The sequence below is a fragment of the Callorhinchus milii genome, unplaced genomic scaffold, assembly GCF_018977255.1.
Source record: "Callorhinchus milii isolate IMCB2004 unplaced genomic scaffold, IMCB_Cmil_1.0 Scaffold26, whole genome shotgun sequence".
Classification (NCBI taxonomy): Eukaryota; Metazoa; Chordata; class Chondrichthyes; order Chimaeriformes; family Callorhinchidae; genus Callorhinchus; species Callorhinchus milii.
In genome coordinates this window covers 7,095,721-7,116,133 of record NW_024704767.1, presented here as the reverse complement: position 1 = coordinate 7,116,133, position 20,413 = coordinate 7,095,721, and the positions used below count along the sequence as shown (strand labels likewise).

General features: G+C 39.2%; 2 protein-coding genes across 3 annotated transcripts; both read right to left on the bottom strand.

The window, feature by feature from the left end:
• Positions 1 to 1,165: 1,165 nt before the first annotated feature.
• Positions 1,166 to 6,352, bottom strand: LOC103188115. Its single transcript, XM_007907968.2, has 5 exons — positions 6,077 to 6,352; positions 5,008 to 5,137; positions 4,231 to 4,419; positions 2,974 to 3,144; positions 1,166 to 1,829 (listed from the first exon to the last, which is right to left on the bottom strand). Exons 2-5 carry the CDS (start codon positions 5,045 to 5,047, stop codon positions 1,264 to 1,266), a joined length of 966 nt encoding a protein of 321 aa, XP_007906159.1. The 5' UTR covers positions 5,048 to 5,137; positions 6,077 to 6,352; the 3' UTR covers positions 1,166 to 1,263.
• A 2,119-nt stretch (positions 6,353 to 8,471) lies between these two features.
• Positions 8,472 to 18,638, bottom strand: idh3a (isocitrate dehydrogenase (NAD(+)) 3 catalytic subunit alpha). Of its 2 annotated transcripts, XM_007907952.1 has the most exons (11): positions 18,535 to 18,638; positions 17,981 to 18,040; positions 15,945 to 16,028; positions 15,588 to 15,702; positions 14,710 to 14,897; positions 13,651 to 13,784; positions 12,756 to 12,858; positions 12,598 to 12,662; positions 11,748 to 11,832; positions 11,119 to 11,271; positions 8,472 to 8,886 (listed from the first exon to the last, which is right to left on the bottom strand). In XM_007907952.1, exons 1-11 carry the CDS (start codon positions 18,559 to 18,561, stop codon positions 8,803 to 8,805), a joined length of 1,098 nt encoding a protein of 365 aa, XP_007906143.1. In that variant the 5' UTR covers positions 18,562 to 18,638; the 3' UTR covers positions 8,472 to 8,802.
• Positions 18,639 to 20,413: the final 1,775 nt, after the last annotated feature.

The following is a 20,413-nucleotide window of genomic DNA, read 5'->3' as shown; positions in this document are numbered from 1 at the left end:
TCTTCCCCCCCCCCCCCCCACCCCCCAAAAAAAGTTGGGTCTCTGTCATCTGTGGGTGGAAAAGAGTGAGAGAATATTGCAGATATCAATTGACTCCAAACCCAGTTGGTTCGTGGAAAGGAATTTATTTTTTTTATTGCCGCTCGCATACTCACCGGATTAACCTCCGTACCTCCCCTATCACACCAGTTTTAACCGGGCGCTCTATCGCCGAACAGATCAATTTCACGATCCTCGCACTCCTTTTCAAATCCCTTCATACCCTGGCGCCTCCCTAACTATAACTAACTCTCCGATCTACTGAGGGCCCGATGTCAGATTCGGGATACGGACCTCATAAACAATATTTTATGTGTTTCCCCTTCCAGAAACATACACCATAAGAATCGTACAGAAATATTTTTAACTTATGTGGTCACTATATTACTTTATTGCACTATACTTTTGTTACATTGCAAATTTTAAAAAGGAAACCCTTTGTTAGAATTGGAATGTAAAAATTCATACAAATTTTAAAACAATAATACGCTACTTATCAATAAAGTACCTTTCTGCAAATATTATTATTAAATCCAGCGTAAACAATGACAGTGAAAAAATATTTAAGTGAATTAAAATGCATATCATTTAGTAGCCTTAACAATGAACAAAATAACAATAATCTCAAATGGGCATAATATATGAATCCAGTTCATTTTTATGTATTCAATTCATAAGATAAGATACCATAAGAAACATAAACATAAGATATCAACTCAGCATATGGAGACCCTACAGAAAATGTTCCACAAAACTAAAACAGATTAATCCATAATTATAAAACTAACAAAAGGGTTTTCCATTACTTTCAATAAACAAGTAATCCCACTTATATTGAAATCCTCTATTTTCCAAAGCTTGCATTTAGTCTGAGACTCATATTTATGTAGTTTTAGAATTGCAACAATATCTTGATTAAAATACCCAGCCAGAAGTAAGGTGCTATATAAATGTAAATGTAAATTGTATGGTATAGTCAAAAGTAAAAATTTCATATATGAATCGATTTATATTTCTCATTATAAATGCAGAGCAATTTCAGATAGTTTTCTTCAAGGAAATAGCATTATGGAAACAGTACATAGGTAGTTTGGGGCATGTGACCACCAGGAAGATGGAAGGCGAACTAGATGGACCTTGGTCTTTTTTCGTCTCGGGTTTCTTTTGTTCTTATGTAGAGTGGACTCATTATGGCCTTATTTACATGAATATTGCATACATTAGTTATTTTGGCCTCCATCCTTTCATGAATCGTGTAAGTTTGGTAATGTGAAAATTGCTCATCTTGAGTGTGGTCTGCATCATATCTCTGTCCATGTCAAAGAGCAAAGTCCCATCAATCTGCTGTAACTGAAAGGCCTTAATGTACTGATTCATGTTGAGTAAATTCAAACAGTCACAGATCTCATCTACACCCAGAGTTTGTAAATCCAGTGGAACATCACTCATAGTGGCAATTTTATTTGTTTTGCCGATTTGTACATTGCTTGTACTAGACGGTGTGTTTGATAATGATTGGGTGTCCATTGTTGTTTTGGCTAAGACAGGCAAAGGAGAGGTGCCTTTTGGTTTGAGTTTTGGAGATTCTTGTATCTTATTTTGTTGATTGACTTGAGTTGGATACTCTACAGGAAGTTGTACCGGCAGCATTTTATTTTGTCTTTGATAAGAATGTAGTGTGTGATATGTATTGTCCTCCTTACATTCTTGCAGACTGATGTACAATGGCTCAAGTTCTGCGTATTCATTTCCATGTCGACTTTTTTCAGTTTTATCAAACAAAGTGATATCTGTAAAATAAAGTAAAAATAGTAACTTAAAATGTAGAAATCAAGTCAAAATGCAACTTAGTTCTTTTTTTAACTAACATTATTTGACATTATTTACATTAAAATGAATACTTAAAATCTAACCTGCATATTTATAGAAAGTTTACAACAAGGAACAAGGCCTTTTGGACTATTGTGTGTTTGCTGATACTCACAACCTCGCTGGAGCTCTGTTCTAATCCCATTCCCCTTCAATATGTTTTGCTCAATACATTTTCAATGATTTTATTACTAATTATTACAGCAACAATAAATTGCATTTATAAAGCACCTTTCACATCAGAAGGATGTCCCAAAGCACTGGAGAGTCGAGGGTTTGCATCCAAGCTGGGGATTGGATTCAAGAGGGGTGGGGGCCAAGGGGGTTGGAAATGGGAAGATAACCGAAGGTGCAGTCAAAGAGGGAAGTCTTGAGATTGATATTGAAGGAGGCGAGGAAAGGGGCAAGGCAAAGGAGTTCTGGAATGCAGCTATAGAAAGCGGGAGCAGAAAGGCTGAAGGCCCAAATGGCCATGGAAGTTTGCTGGGTGCAAATTGGCTGCCTTGATAGCCCACAAAATACTCCATTTTACAGTATATTCTGTGAAGCACTTTGAAATGTCCTCCTGATGTGAAAAGGAGCTATACCTAAATATAAGGATTATTATTAATTTATGACAGTCAATTTACAAACAGCAATAAAGTGGATGACTTGTTTTATCTGGGGGACTGTTAGCCATAATACTGAGAGAAACTCCCTTTTTTCAATTCATGCCATAGGATCTATAATGTCCACCTGACCACGCTTCAGCTTAATGTCTCATCTGATGGATAGCATCTCCCAACAATTGAGCACTCTCCTTATACTGTTTTGGAGTATTAGTCTCGACTGTGACTTCACAGTCTTGACCCCACAACCTCCTGACTCAGAGGCAAGAGTGCTAGGTAACATCCGGGGAACATTATAAAATGTTAAATGAAAATCCAATTAATGGAGGTTATAAGCACCTAATTGTTCTCATTTATCAATTTATTTATTAACCCAAAGGCTTTCACTAGGTTTGTGAGGGAGTGTTTAAACACCATAGCTTTCCCCAGCCCCATATTCCAGTTGGAAGTTACATACCTTGATAAATGAAATGATCCAAAAAACCCACATTGTTGACCATCGAATCATAATTGGTGCAGCATATATTCCATTGTGTTTTATTATCATCCATGAATCCTTCTGCTACAACAACCTTAATTTGATGCATATACATTGGGATCACAATAGGTATCCGAACTAGTAAACATCCTGAAATTGGACACAATAATGAATGCACTTGAAAAAAAGTTACAGAGGTTATATCAAATGAGGAACTGCAGTGGTTACAGACAGAAACTGCTTGTTTGATGAAACTAATGCTCTTGCATCAGGGATTGCAATCGCAATGGAAGCAAAATCGCAATAGAATGCAAGTTGTTACTTGTCCAGGTAACACTTTGGTAAAGAACTAGACTGATTTGAGATGTAACTGGTCCATACATATTATGGAGGCCATCTGTGCTAAAGCCCACTAATTTATATGAGTGCAGACCTATGTACTTTTGTGATGTTTTTCAACCCCTGTAGCATGGATTGCTGTAACCATTCTCCAAGAAGGTAAAAGCCTGCCCTCACTGTGCTTTAATTTTATAGACTAACACATAAGGCAGTGGGAATATCTTTGTTTTCAATATAGTGCATCAGCCTGGCTAAGTTGGTTGCACTCTTGCTTCAGTGCTGGTGGTATGGTGCATTGATAAAATTGAGCATTCACTTCATGGCTATTTATGGGACATTGCTGGGTGCAAATTAACTGCCACATTCACTCAAAATACTCAGTAACTCCATTTTATAGGGCATCTTAAGAAGTCATTTGCGGTATTCCTCCCCCCTCTTCTCACCACATGAAAAAGCGCGATATCATATATCTCAATGTGCTTCCCAGGTAATTAATGTGTAGTGGCTGTATATCTGGAGGCAAGAGCAGCAGCTAATTTCTACACAGCAAGGAACAGCTTTGAAGTGAATGATTATTGTATCTGGAGGAATGTTGTCCAAGACACTAGTAAAATTCCTGTGTCTTTTCAAATAGTATCATAGAATTTTAACATTCACCTGTACAAGCAAATGGCACGGTGGTTTAACATTTCTTCCAAACGATAATGCAAAGTACTATGCTGGAGTGTCAGCTTGGGTTAGTAATTCTTTGCATAGCATTATTACATTTCTGAGTAATGGTAAACAGAGTTAATCTTCAGAGAATAATTAATTTATATATTCCCTGGAGGATTATATGCAAATGGCAATCTGAAAAATCTCAAGTACTGTATTTCCATAACGAAAGGTGATACTTGCCACTAGAATTTATGGTGTGTCCCAGTAGAATTTCTTGTTGATATGTCTGTGTGACATATAGGTTTCCAAGTTTCTGATTCTTCAATCTGGGATTCATTCTCATATCTGTGTATGTTAGGTTAGCTGCAGATCTGATATTCACAGGCAATGTAAAGTATAACAAAACCTGTTCCATTGTAAGCGGTCCAACTGTGCAAGTAACATAAGGATATATGAAAATAGAATATGAGTCATCAAGTCTATTCCACAAGGAAATCATGGGATTAGAACTGCAGTGAATGATGTGAGGTTTCATTTCAGTATTTCTTACAGAGGAATTGAAACGTATGCATATTTAAATTCTAATTTCAATTATGAAGATATGAAATTAGAATATATACAATTTTTGCCATATCAAGTACTCTACCTATTTCTAGTCAAGGGAATTAATTTATCGACAAAACAGCCAAGGTAAAGCTCTCCACAATTCCAAAATCAATCTTGCAAATTTCTATAATGTTAATCATACTATTCAAAGCTCACCAGGTGCTTAATTATGCAGGAACTATTATTAATTAATGCAGGAACCATTATGATCTGTAGAGTATTTGTTCACCTATGCCTGTCTTATCCCTACCTCTTTCAAAACCAAATTGTACAATTAGATCTGGAGTGATATTAATGTCAGATTTTATTTTAATGCTTTTACAGAAAGATTGCATAGACATATGTATTGTAGTTAAATGGCTAATTTCAATGATGAAATTATAATATTTCTTTGTTAAAATAGTGTTGTACCTTCTTTGTTAGTTTTTTGATCCATCGCGTAAAACAGCATCGATGAGTTTACTGGCAGTGATAACACTTTTCCATTTTTGCATTCAGCAATTGCTCTCTTCAGTGAACGTAAGCAATGAATCCGAAGGATCTATAAGACCAAGGAGACACAGTATGTACTGGGTCATTTGCCATTTTCAGAGGGAAAAAAATCATACAATTTAACATCAACAAAAACAACTAGCAAAAGTGCACTATTCTAACTCACTATTAGATCATGTACACTTCGTATTCTTTTAAACATTGATCAGTGTATAATACTGTATAGTGTAACATGCATTTTCTTATGCAAGATTTACGGCAGTCCAGTAAGCTCCTTGTCAATTTTGGAGAATATATCACAAGATTGGTTAGGATAAAGTCCAACATTCACTAAATTGTGCTTGTTCGTTGTTTATGGGACAGATGATCTTTGTTCCTATTTCCATATTGTTTCACCGTGTAAGCAAATTGTAACCTCGAGTGATATTGCCCTTCTCTAGGTCAGGCCAGTTTTTCTCCTGCCACCAACGTAGTACAAATTAATACATTACAATTTTCATTTATGAAGCACCTTTCATGTCTGAAAGGGCTCAAAGGGTAAAGACAACCGAAAGCACAGTAAAAGAGGTCTTGAAAAAGGGGTGAGGGGAATCAAAGGGACTCTGGGATGGAGTTTCAGAGAACGAGTCAGAATATGTAGCTCAGAGTATTATTTGAAGATGTTTCAAGGAAATATTTATTAAAGTGATAAGAATTATTATGACTTTCAAGAAAAGCAATCATCTTAATCAGAAATTCTGTAGGAATACTTATGGATTATTTAAAAAAGCTTTCTAATCCTACTATAAACATAAATTTTACAGTTTCCCGACTAGGCCGGATTTCCTGACATGAGGAAAAGCTTTAGAGTATGCCAGTATTATTAGATGTTATTCACAGTATTTTTAGAATGAATACAAACTGATACTTTGCAAAAAGAAATGATGTTTAGATCAATCTATATATAAATTGAAAATGCAACTCAACAAAGCTATTGACGGTCACTTACAGTGGCAGCACTGATTGAATCCACTTCTTGCTGGCCCAGGAATCCCTCTGTGACTTTAATAATTTAAGGCAAAGATGTTTCAAATTTTCTTCGAAACTCGTTCAGACTGTATTCACTTTTAGACCACTGAATGTTTTTCAGCTCCATTTTGGAAGCACTTAACCCAAGACTATACTTCCGCAGTAATCCAGACTAAGAAAATAACTCACTGCAATTACACAACACAATAAAATAGGTGCAACCTCCCAGTTTGTCATGGAGATAGTGATGTCAGCAATTGCCTTCAAATCAGGATCAGACTTGCTAGATCTTAAAACAAAGACGCCTTGCAAAAATTTCAATGCCTTATCATGTCATCAAAACATCTCAAAGCCCTTCATAGGATTAACTATAAAATGTAATGACTGTATTTGTAAGCACACAGCAGCCAGTATGCACACAGCAATGTCCTACAAACAAATGAAGGATGGTGCCTCTGGTGCACTCCCCCATCTGTGCATCGGAGTGTCAGCCCAGACTGTCCAAATTTGTCACAAGCTTCTGACTCAGATGCAAGTGTGCTGCCAATTGAACCAGATAGTAATCACCTTCAAATTCAGGAAATTGAGTTTTTCATGCTCCTTCCCCAGGTCTGATGAATTACTGCCTCAATCTGCATTATCAATCTTAATCAGTTCTTTTTCTTCCATCACTTCTGGGTCGTTGTTGTCTTGGACTTGTAATACATTTTCCAAAAAAAAGTTTGGTTAAGAATTAATTATGTTTTCCCAAGTTCAAAATGGGGAAAATTTCATTATTTTCTTATATTTTTGTTGACTTTAGTTTCAGGAATTGCTATCATTGCATTTTCTGGCCATTTGGCTTCACTAATCTATTCATGCTGGTTTATCATCACTCCTATCCTTAAAATGCCCTCCCTGGACCCATCCCTCCTCTCAAACTACTGCCCACAGCACAGAAACAGCTTTGGTCAAAGTGACAAATGACATGTTATCCATCTGCGACCAGAGCTCACTCTGCCTCTTCATCCTCTCTGCTGCCTTTGATACCATTGACCAACCATTCTATCCTCCTCCACCGCCTCGCTTCTCACTTCAACCTTCATGGTTTTCTCCTTGAATTGTTCAGATCCTACCTCGCAGTGTCCACTTCATTTCCACAAATGGCTTCTCCTCTAGCCCTCACACCGTCTTGTGCGGAGTTCCTCAGGATCCCCTCCTTTTCGATATCGATATTCTATGTGCAATATCTTGGTAACATCATCCGCAGACATGGGTTCAACTTCTACATGTTCGTGGATGACACCCAACTCTATCTCTGCCTCCACCCTCGACTCCAGGACCACTGCTGTCCTGACAAACTGACTGTCAGACACCAAGTCCTGGAGCAGAGCTAACTTTCTACAGTTGAACGTCAACAAGACCGAGGCCCTCCTAATTGGCTCACATCAGCGCCTCCACACCTCAGGCATTGACAGCATCACCATCCATGAATGCACATTCCACCTTACTAAGCCTTGGCGTCTTGTTTGATCCTCAACTATCTTTTCTACCCCACATCTGTGCAATGTCGCCCGGCTCCGCACTGTCTCACACCCCAGGCCGCCAAGACCCTCATACACAAATTAATCGATTAATCAAACTCCCTGTTGTTGGCCTCCCAACTTCTCCCATCATAGACTGCAGATCATCCTGATCTCTGCAGTCCGTGTGCTCTCCCTGGGCTCCACGACCCTGTCACCACCATCTTCGCCCGACTCCACTGGCTTCCCATCACAGAGAATACAGTTCAAGATCCTGGTCCTCACCTTCAAAGCCATCCATGGCCTTACTCCCTCCCTTATCTCTGACATTCTAACCCCCTACCAACCTGCCCGCTCCCTCCCCTCACGTCCCCCTCCTCGCCCACCCCACCATTGGCGGCTGGGCCTTCTGCCACTCTGCCCCCACGCTCTGGAACTCCATCCCGCAGTTCCTCCACCTCGCCCCCTGCCTTGCCTCAAGACCCACCTTCAACCGTGCCTTCGGTCACCCTCCTTCCCCACCATTCTCCACCCTCCCCGATCCCGACCCCCCAACTCAGGTCCAAAACACTGATTGTCCAGCGCCTTGGGACATCCTCTGGATGTGAAAGGCACTATACAAATGTCATTTTGTTGTTATCATGGTATTTTGAGGCTGTTGTTTGATGGTAACCATGGAGAAGACGTCAGAAGCCCTTGGGTCCAGTGTAAAGTTGTTCAGCATTGGTTACTAAGGAATCGTAAAACAAAAGTGCTCTCGGAGGGAGACTTTCTCTTTAAAATACCCATGAAAGGCTTCACAAGGGAAGCAACTTTAACTCTTGGCTAAAGAAATTTAATTAGCTTTTCAAGGAGTAAGTAAAATTCAACAAATTGTTTGGAATAACTTTTATTCTGTTGAAATTAATGTAAAATAAACAATGAAAAATATTCATGTACAACTTTTCCCTCAACTTTCCTTTTTAAAAAAAAACAGCAGCTCATTTTGCTTTGGACCTCGATCAACATTTTTCAAACAATAAATAAAGCATGGGAATGAAATTAAATACAGCAATTTCTAGATTTTGTATATGAATGCAAACTGACACAAGATTTTAAAGACCTAATACAGAAACCCTTTTTTTTCTGGGCTATAGGTTGATTATCTGTGAGAGGATTCTGTTTTGGAGCTGAACCAACGTGATGAGGCAAACAAGAAGTTGATTCAATCTTTATCCCTCACTCTGTTGCAGATTTCCTGTGTGAACTCAGAGCATTTGGAATTACCACCGAGGTCTTTGGTCAGTACCTGTAGAACAAAACACATACACATAAGCTTAAGGTTTTAGTATTAAACATGAACAAAACTAAACCTAAAATGTCTTTGTATATTAATGACAAATATACTGCATGTGATTGTGGTGCATCCACACCCACCTGTCCCATATATAAATAGGATGTTTAAAATAATCAGTATCTAGATAAGAAAAATATTTTCAATCTGTTGTATCTAATCTGTTATGAAGTGGAAGGTGCTGAACTATACCAACAAGTAACACTTTTGTGTCAGGCCTTCAAAGAAAAGCTGTACAGTAGGAACACAGAATTTAAGGCAGTTACAATGTTGCAATCAAAATCAGCTCAATGGAAATTTAGCAAAAGTCACTTGTTCCAGATTACTCACAGTTCTAGCTGTGCTTTGATTAAAATCAAAGATTATTTTTTAAATGATGCTAGATAAAATTATAACGATTAAGTTATCAATAGATTAACCATATAAATTTACAATATCGGTCTAGCATGAAGACCTACATAACCTATTTAATCTCTAGCTCCAATTCCAATAGGTACATACAGACTAATATGAAATTCTTCTAAGTTTTAAGCAGACCAGTGAGTTCTGTTTGGGCCAAATCTGGGACATTCTGTTTTTTAGGAGTGATCACAAGATATCCTTTGAATATATTTACATAGCTGTGAATAAAATAGGAGTTGATTGTAGGGCACATTTAAATCCTTGTTTACCTAGCAGTAAGTAGGAACCCGGTTGTTAGTCGATTGGCAGATCGCTTTTCCGGGGGTAATAATACCTTCCACATTTTTTTAAAAAATTATAATAAATTGGGTTACTCAATCCAGGACTGTCTGTGGGACACCTCTGTGCATAATTGGCTGCCACATTTCGCCCACAAAAAAANTCCAGTTAACTCAATTTACAGTAGATTCTGTGAAACTTTGAGACGTCTTGAAGACATGATAAGGCGCTATATCAAATGCAAGGATTATTAGTATTCATTACAGCATTCCTAGGAAACCTGCAAGACAAAATCCCTTTGCTTCTAAGTTTCCTAGAATTGTTGTAACACACATGTATACTTCAAATACCACAGACAATTATATACAGTATATGAAAAGATAATAGTTAAAACTTGTAGAAGTAAATCTCAGGTTAAAAATACTACATTGAGGTATTATTATCCAGCATGTCTACAAACACTGAATGCACCTCCTGGACTTTCTAATTTTAGAATTGCTTTGAATATCATAAAATTCTAGTTGTGTTTCAGTATGGAACTAAATTATATTAAAATAAGAAGTAATTTGTGTTCTTTCCCTTTAAAGAAAGTTAATTGCTACTGTTCAACCATCAAATCCCTTCATAACAATTTTGTCTATTTTTAGACCTAAGAGATCACAGTTAAATTATTAATATTACATTTCGTACAGCAACTTTTATGTCAGGAAGATATCTCAAACCCTTGTAAGTGGAGTGAGTGAACGGGTGAACGCTTTGAGTTTTATGGGTGAACGCAGCAGCCAAATTTGAGCACAATTTGTGGGGGGGAGGGGCTTCCAACACAGTTGAACAAATCTGAACATTGTTTGAAAATCTGAATATAATCTAAACTGAGTTTACAGTTGATGTATCAATAGGGGAACATTCATGGACTTCAACATGAAGAAGTTAGGAGGAACTCAGTCCAGATTCAACTCCTGATTCCTAACCAGTAAGTTATGCTGAAAAGAATGCGTAGATATGATTGGACTAAGCCATTGTGCTCTTGTGGACATCAGCAGTTGATGCCATAGTCCAGCTGCAGAATCCTTGGTAAGGGTAACATCAACATAGTGACTATCTGTAAGGTTCAGGAATTGCTTTGAAAATGCCCAATCATATTTCACCCAGTAGCCTTAACTAGCCCTGTATAAACTTCCAACATGTCAGTTTGGAATGCATTAAAAAAGCAAGATCCTAAAGTGATCCTCCACCTCTTCAAAACCCCTAATCTCCTGAAAGAACCAGCTACATTGATTAGTGCAACCAACATTGGATTTTTTAGCAGCCTGAAGAGAAAGGTTATGTCATAAAGCACCAAAATGCAAAAGTGTTTGGCACACATGATAATTCAGTCAGGAGTCTGAAACATGTTAGCAATGGTTTGTAAATTAAACCTCAAATGCTGAGGTGCTGAGCAAGAAGTTTTGAAAAGTATAGTCCATTTAAATTGACAATTTTAATAAATAAATGAGTACTGTATACCTGCTGATTCTTAATAGTTTCAAAGCAGGCAGACTCAATTTTCCTGGCATGATCAAAGAGCCCCATGTGCCGCAACATCATAACTGCACTCAACAAGAGGGCAGTGGGATTTGCCATATCCTTCCCAGCAATATCTGGTGCTGTACCATGAACCTGAGTGAGGGAAAGATTAGAATAAAAAAGCAAACTTCAGAAAAAAGTCTGGTTAGCACTTTCAAGGATTCAATATTTTCCCAAATCCCTCTAGTTCACTACAAAAAAGTAACCATATTTTGAAACAATTTCATTTACACAAAGAAACTGAAACGATAAAACAAATGTTTAAGCAGTAGTGAAGTTATGACATTTCAGTTATTCTCTTAAAGGTAACATTTTATATTAAGGAAATACAAATACTGTATTTACTCAAATCAAAGGTGCCCCTGAATCTAACACAAGCAGATTTTAAAGGATTTTGGGGGGGAAACGTTTCTGCAATTCGATTCTATTCAATTGATTTTGGAGGTACATTTTAAATGAAAAAAAACTGTCCCTTAGGTTAGATTAAATATGATATTTTAGAAGTGTGATTTTTCTAAAGCTACATTTTGCTGTAATTTTGTGTCTGAAAAAAATACAATTCATCTTACAGATTCAAATATAGCAACTCCATTTGCTCCAATATTGCCACTTGGCGTTACTCCAAGGCCGCCAATAAGTCCTGCACACAAATCACTATATAAAGAGAAAAATAAACTTAAGTGGTGCATTTTTTAAAAAAGTGTTAAATAAGTAAGTTAATTTCCAACAATAGCACACCTACACGATCAATTAAACAGTAACAATTACAAGGATACATTTATTGCTAATGAGTCACTGTACATCAAATAATGCAATTTGAATATCTTTATCATACTTCAGTTGGGTCACATTGTCTTCAAAGTGCTTCACAAGTAATTAGTCAAGGGTTTTGATTATTTCTGTAGGCAAAATTAGAAGCCATTTGGGTAAAAAATAAGGTCCAATAAACTATGAGGTGAATAAACAATTAACTGGGAGGTGTGTTGGCCAGCATAGCAGGAGGAAACCTTTTGAAATAGGGTGGAATTTTTAATGTTCACCAGAGCAGGCAGACAGGTGAACTTTTAGAAAGTTGATTTTCAAAAGGTTTCATAAAGTTGCTTTCAGTATGACCAGGTTTGACTCCGCAAATGCCCACAGAATCCCCACCTCTTCCCTACAGAAGCTGCAGACAATTCCGGAACTCTGCAGACTGCATCCGGGTCCACAAGCCAATCACTTCTTCCTCAATCGGTTCCACTGGTTCCCATTCTCCAGTGGATCTATTCAAGATCCTCATTCTCAACTTTAAACTCTTCATGGCCTTGCCCCACCTAATCTCCTACAACCCTACCATGCCAGAGGATGAGTAATAACAGAAAATAATTGGGTCTTTTATAATAACAGAGTGGTCATTTCATTTTCAGTACAAATACAAACCTAAGAATATCACCATAGAGGTTAGGCATTACAAGCACATCAAACTGTGATGGGTCTTGGACCATCTGAGGAAAGAAGAGATTTTTAGTTAGCATACCTTGTAAAGTGACTTTAAAACAAAATCTATGAAAACATTCTTGTTATTAAAATATACTTACATTCAGACAAACTGTATCCAGGTAAACTTCAGTAAATTTAATGTCTTTATAATTTTCTGCTACTTCCCTACATTTCCTCAAAAAGAGTCCATCTGACATACGCCTGAAACATACACAAATCTAGTATTGCAATGGTATATCTTCCAAAACAACAAAATTAAGTTATATTTGTTAATTAATTTTTCATACATACTAATATTAAATTTCACATGCTCCCAAACCAGTCCTGCGCCAAATACATTCATACTAAATAAATAATCCTTGCATTTAATATAGCACCTTATCACATTGAGATATTTCAAAGCGCTTCACAGAATACTGTAAAGTGAATTGACTGTACATTTTGTGTGAGAAACACAGCAGCCAATAGAGCACAGCAGTATCCCACAAACAGTCATGGATTGAAGTGACTAATTTATTACTGGGTCTTTTTTTGAAGGAATTATTACACCCGGAAAAGCCATCCGCCAATCGACTAACAACCGGGTTCCTACTTACTTCTAGGTAAACAGGTTTGTGGAGTAAGGAAACTTGCCCAACATTTCGCCCTGCCGGGAATTGAACCCAGATATCTCACTTGCGAGGCGCGTGCTTTATCCACTGAGTTACATGATTCCACAATTTGGAGACTTGTGGCTTTAATGCTTAGAAACGAAGTTACCATAATATGCAATGTGCAAGTTGTACAAAGCTAGGGGTGTAATTGGCCACAATTTCATGAGATCTTACAGTATTTTATAATACAGAAATTGAAATTTCTAATTTGAAATTGCAATTTGCTAATATTTTAACAATATTAGCCACAACATATAAAATGGTTCAATATTTATGTTAAACTGTAAATTAACCAAGGTAATTACTGAGTCAAAATTGAACTGCGTTAAATGTTCCATACATAATGTTTGCTTTGTGTACGGCTGTGACTGTGCTCCTCTTATTGATCCTGGAATACTCAAAAGCAAACTCTGCAATTCGCTTGCTAGCTGTCTCTGTGATTAGCTTTATACTCTGCACAACACCGTCAACAATCTGAAACAGATAGAGACTGTGTAAGAGTCAAACTTTGCAAAACGTCAACAATAACCAAGCATATCAGTAGTCCTACAAGATCCAGTTGATTTGTGTAATCAATTTTTATTGTGAAAAATAATTGAACCTGGAAGATATTTTCTGCAGTCCAAGTTCATGAACACACGCTCATATATCCAGGGTTTGGTGCCTTGGTACTGTGATAAACTGCTGCTGCCACTGAATCAGCGCACGTGCAACTGATGGGAATCACCACTTAATGGTTGTGGTCAGGAGGATGATAGCAATACACCCACACTTTATGCATGTTATAAGTTATGTTGCTCTCAGAGAATTCCTTGCACCTGGTATCCACCTAACAAAGGCTCAAACCTGCACTTGCCAGGTATCTAATGACCAGCTAGAAACTATCTTCAGGAGGTGGGCGGGGCGTAGGTAAGCAGGGTCTTTTGGGGGCTGCGTTGTCTTCAAAGTGACATGCTCTACAAATGGAATATTAGGAGAGTTAATCCTCTGCGGCAGTCATAGTTGTATTTGAATTAGGCACATCTGGCGTACTCTAGGCACTGTTGATGATGGACCAGCCAATCTAGATCACTGACTAGGTATTTGAAGGAGAAAATCAATAGCTCAAGGCTGGGATTCTGCAATAGTAAGTGGTGAGGTTTTAGCTGGTTAAATCCCACTAGAAAAAGTACCCTCTGGGGTTCCCAAGTCTTGGCTCTGGCCAGCCTGTGTTTAAATTTTCTATGATTAGGTAAGCATAGGGGTGGGGGGGTGAAAGAGGGTGCACACTTCACATCAGACAAATGGAAACTATATATAGTATATGCAGAACTCTTATTAGTTTGGCTTGGGGACTTAAGCATGGTGATGGCCTGTGTCAAATATCTTGCTGACCAAAATATAGCAATAATAAACTAACCATATGTTCTATGCCACTGTACTCTCCCTCTGTGTTTTCTCGAATTGTGACAAGGTTTACGTCAGTGTATGGAGTTTGAAAACCTTCAATAGATACACATGGGCGCAGATTTGCATAAAGATCAAAGGTTTTGCGAAGTAACAAGTTCATTGATGGATGCCCAGCTGCAATAGGAGTCATCAAAGGTCCTAAAAGTTTGAATTAAAAGTTTACAATTAGAATGACAGACATTATACATTTATCAAGGAGTCATATTTACAAATAATATCTGAGAGTGACACATCCAGATTCTCAGTTGGTGTTGTTTGCAGCTTTCCAAAACACTTAGTCTCAACCTATTACTCAAATCAGCACCTGTATTTGAAACGCACATCAAAAAGCTGCCACTGCAGCTCCTGAGGAAACAGCAACCAGGCATGACATCAGAACATGATGCCTTGTACAGACTTAGCATTCAGGTTTAGGGAATCCACCTCACCCTACTGCTGCTGCAAAGAGGTCTTTAGAATGTCCTCAATCAGTAGTAAGGATTGCTGCTGCAATAAGCCTTGAACAGCCCAAACCACAGATTGTTTAAGCAAAGTCACAAGCTTTGCCCATCCTGTGATAAGCCACTTAGCTGCTTCCTAAGATAAAACCAAGCCCTGGCTTACATTGGGTTTGCTTATATAAAGCATTCAGGAATATCACATGGGCAACCTCCCCAAGAAAGTGACTTACAACATGAACTCCTAAAACTTGCTCCTACTTGCCAGAGCATAATTTCCAATGCTGTCGAATGCCATTCTAATATGCAAAGGCCTGTTGTCAGGTTCCTCATACCCGAAGTTTCAGAACATGGTTTGTTACAATAGATCATATAATTTTCTACTACGCACCTTTTAATCCAATTTTGTTTGTATCCATAGATACCTTGGCATCTGCAGGAATTTCCCATTTTCCACTTGGTCCCTGTGCGGCTGTAATATTCTTCTCCTCCCAACGGATAGGGGCCTTCAAAATGAAAGAAGACTGTGCTACTATTTCAGCTTGAATATTTAATTTGTTCTTTGTGAAGAATATGATGAAACAAGGTAAAAGGCAACGGCAAGTTTTGTATCTGAAGGGTTCAGGTTAGTTCAGTCCTAGGAAATTCAGTCTTTTCATTATGTATTGTAATGCAAAAGTGGCATATATGAGTAACTAACTGAACTTCATATGCATCCTGCTAACAGATAGAAAATACAGATATTTACATCAGCAGCAGCAAAGATCTTCATTACAGCATTAGATATCTCTGGGCCAATGCCATCTCCTGGGATCAATGTTACCGTCCGAATCTAAATAAAAGATAATCATTAGGGTAAACAGAAAATTCTGGACAGCAATTTGTAAAGGACAAAGTTTAAGGTCTTAGGATACCACATGAATATCTCCAGTAATTCCTTTTGGCACTAAAAATATCTTTTGCAGTTGGTATACATGTGCATTAATTTTTTTTTAAAAAAAGTAACAACTGATCTTTTACTTATAATCCTTACATTGAGTATAGCACCTTTCACATTAGGAGAATGTCCTGAAGCGCTTCACAGTAATGTGCAGTGACTGCGTTTTGTTAAATGTGCTTGACACCTTTCACTGGTAAATTTTATTTCAGAAAACTCAATATGAATGGTATCCCAAAAACATAAATGAATGTTTGTTTAATCAAATATATGTTGTGTGATTTCTAAAATACACACACACACACTTAGCTATCCATTATTAGGCTTGCACTGCATGCCAGCATTTTATACGTTTTTTAATACAAGATGTACTTAATATTCCCACAATGTTTTCCCAATGTAAAAGACACTATACACAAATGCATATTGTATTGTAGTTACTAATAATCATTCCTAAGGAGATCACAAGGATTGGTTTGGATGAAGAAGGTTCTTTATTCCATCCAATCTCGTCCTCCCAGAGTATTCACTCTATCATACCATCATTATAGCATTAAACTTTTTTTAAAAAAAATACTTATTCCAGTGTCCTTGCTTCAACCACAGTTCCTTGCATCCAGTTCTAGATGTTGATTACCCTATTGAGTCCCAAATTTACATCTACACATTTCTCAGATTTGACAACTAAAGTGACACTTAGGTTGACATTTCTGATAGCTAAATTATCTTAGCTGTTATTTTCATGCAGATAATATTTTGTGCAAACAAATAGATTTTCTATATACGCCATAATCATAGCTAAAACTGAAGACAAATAGAATGTACTTATTCTGCAAGCAAATTTACTAATACCCTACTCACTTGTCCTTGCTGAATATTCTTTGCATTCATGAGTATATCTGACCTGTATAAACAGAAGTTGCTTACCATTTCCCCCACAATTGTGGTGAACCAATCTGTGCAAATAACTGGGGTTAAACAGCACACCTGGAGCCCTAGTAAACTGAGGCCAGGGGTTTAAGGTCATAGAAAGATGATTTTAGTTATCATAGGTTGATCACCGCCACCCCAGGACATCATTTTAAGAGATTCACAGGGCAGTGTCCTTGGACTAACCATCTTCAGCTGTTTCATTAATGCCTTTTCCTCCAACATAATGTCAGGAATGACACTGTTCACTGATAATAACATGGATTTCAGTTTCATTCCCAACATCTCCACTACTGAAGCAGGTTATGCTGGCCTACAGCAAGAGGTTGGATAACAATGCTATAATCTGCTCAAGGGCCTGTAGGTTTACTGTGTATCAGTTTGTAAAATGACTTCTATGCATTTCACCCAAATTCTAATTTCTTCCATATCATGGCCATCTACAATTTATGGATCTGGTAAAATATATAGACATACAATAATGCACTACTTTGCTTTCAAACACGCTTCAACCGATTGTTCTTTTAAATGGAACTGTAGGTCAAGATAGAGGTGAAGTAGTGAAACATGATGGTGTATTTGCACCAAAGGGAAGCATCACGGCTGGCAAAATTCCTGCATTCAAACCTCCACTGATTGGAAGGAACATTGCAATAAATTGTCAAACAGGATTTCAAAATACATGAACGGTGGCGATGACTTTTAACAGTGCCTAAAAATCAGAATGTTATCTGTGCAACCTTTAGAAGGTCACTGACAATTACTAAGGTCACAATTAGCTTCTGTTAAAAAAAAACCTCACTAAGAAGGGCACGAAGGGTCAATGAAGTTTCACCCTCTTAATCCAAAATAAATGACGTACATTACAGGTACATTACACACTAACACAGTACATGTACATCATGTATCATACTAACGTCGGAGATTCTCCTGAAGATGGGATCCTGAGATTTAACTGCTCCAAGCAGGCGGGAAACCTGAGGAGAGAGGAACAACAGTCACCAATCATTCCAGATTCAGACATTGCAGAGAAACTGCGGGGTTTTTTCCCATTGGGGGATGTAACAGGACAGTCAGTATCTGCACCGCACAGGAAACGCTCCGCTGCATCTTCCCTTATATGATGATGTTTTTTACCCCCGAATAGAGAGAGAGAGAGAGAGAGGGGGCGATCAGCAGAGGCGCAGTTTTCAGGCTCTCAGGCGATTATTTTTGTGAATTTTCTAAAAAAAAATAACGACTTCGGTCCCGTTACACCTGAACCATTCACCAGCGCGGGCGGCCTTGCGATCCGTCCGCCCGCCCGCCCGCCCCCGCCCCCGCCCTGGCCTCCTCGGTCACCGTGCGGTGTGCAGCCCCCCGGCCGGGAGCTCAGCTCGTCCCGCGGCGAAAGCCCTCCCGCCCCTCCCGTCTGACACGGGCCTACGAGACCCGGCCTCGGTCCAGAAGCGGCAGGAAAGCCCGGGCTTACCGTACTCCGCCACCCACCGGCAGCCATCCTCGTGCTGCGACGCTCTCGTCTCTCTGCCGCCTCCCCCCCCCTCCCCGCTGCCAGGGGAGACGGCTCCCGTCAATCATCTGACGTCAGCAAGATGGCCCCGCCCACCCCGCGGCTGTCACCATCAGCCAAGGCCCCGCCTCCCCCTCGGTGTTGAGCTCAGTGGAGCTGCACAGCACTGAGAGGGGTCACTCTCTTTCACTCACTCACTATCAATCACTCTCTCACTGAGGCTCCGGGTTGGTGCTTTTAGCCGTATTTTGCTGTGGAGGAGTCAAACCTTTCTTTTCGACTTGAAATTTTTTAAAAAAAATAACGCCCCCCGAAACTCTGGAATACTCTCCCGTTATCCCTCCGCCTTCCCCTTCCTTCCCCATTTTCAGGTCGAGCCTCAAGACCTTCCAGTTCGGCAATGCCTACGGTCACCTTCCCACCGCCCCACCGCCCCCCCACCCCACACACCCCGCTCTCTCCACCACTGACAAGCGTTCAGGGACGCTACCCTGTGTGAGGGGGCGCTGTAAAAATGCAAGTTGTTGTTGTTGACTGTGGTCAGGTGGACTTTAGAGAACCCATTGCACTGTTTGAAAAGAGAAAGGGTTTCTTTTTTCCCTGTGTTTCCACACACACATACTCACACACACTCTTCCTCCGGTTAAATTGATCATCTCTTGGAGGTTTGTGAAGCATTTACTGTATGCAAAATGTCTGCCATGATGCCTTGGAAGTACTCTCGATGACAAGATAAGGCGAGGATCACAGGCAAGGATTATTAAGGATTATTGTCACACATAATAATTAAGACACTATATACGCTAAAGCAAATGCAAGAAGGATCCTTATTATTCCAGTGTCCAGTGGCTAATTGGCTCTCAATACTCTTCTTGAAATAGAAGGATTATGAAATCGCAGATTTCAGTTCTCTATTAACCTCTAACCTTCCCTGAAAATATTTTTAAAAATAAGTTCCGGATGATCTGCAGCCTATGCAGGGAGCTGGGGAGACTGACTGCATAGTAGGGCCTGGATATTATGAATGCGTGTATGAGGGGCTCAGCGGCCTGTGGTGTGACACAGTGGCCGAGCTGGCTGATGTTGCAGAGGTGGGAGAAGGCAGAATGAGTCATGGCACGGAAAGGATAGTTGAGGGTCAAACAAGACGCCAGGATTCCGGACTGGCTCAGTGAGGTGGAGTGTGCATCCTTGGATGGTGATGCTGTCAGCGCCTGAGGTGTGGAGGTGCTGACGGGAACCAATCAGGAGAGCCTCGGTCTTATTGATGTTCAATTGTAGAAGAACATCAATTGTGGAAGTTGACCCCATGTTTGCAGATGATGTCACCAAGAGGGAGCATAAAGATATTGAAGAAGAAGAAGGGACCAAGGACAAAGCCCCTAGGAACGCCACACAAAATGGTGTGTGGGCTGGAAGGGAAGCCACTTGTGGAGATGGTAAAGTTGGAAAGGTCAGCCCACTGGAAGCTGTGCGAGGCAGTGACTCGGATTCCAAGTCCATGAGAATGAAAAATAAACAAACCACACCTAGCTGAAAATGAGTCTTGGCAGGTCTGAAGCCTGGATTATTACCAAAAAAATTTTGGCTCAATTTATTTGATAAACAGATCTCTACATGTGTACATCAATTTGCATTTTAATCTTTTCTGTGTCTGGAATGGATATGCACTCTCCCTCTGGAAAGACGCACCCTGCTTACCTAATTCCAGAGTGCATTAGGTGTATCTTTGCTAGAGTCAAGGCTTAGGGGCCTCAGAGTGTTTGTTGGGGTACTGCTATGTCTTTTCAATCACGTCTGCAAGCTTCTAGCTGCTTGTCCAGCTAGGAACACCCTACCA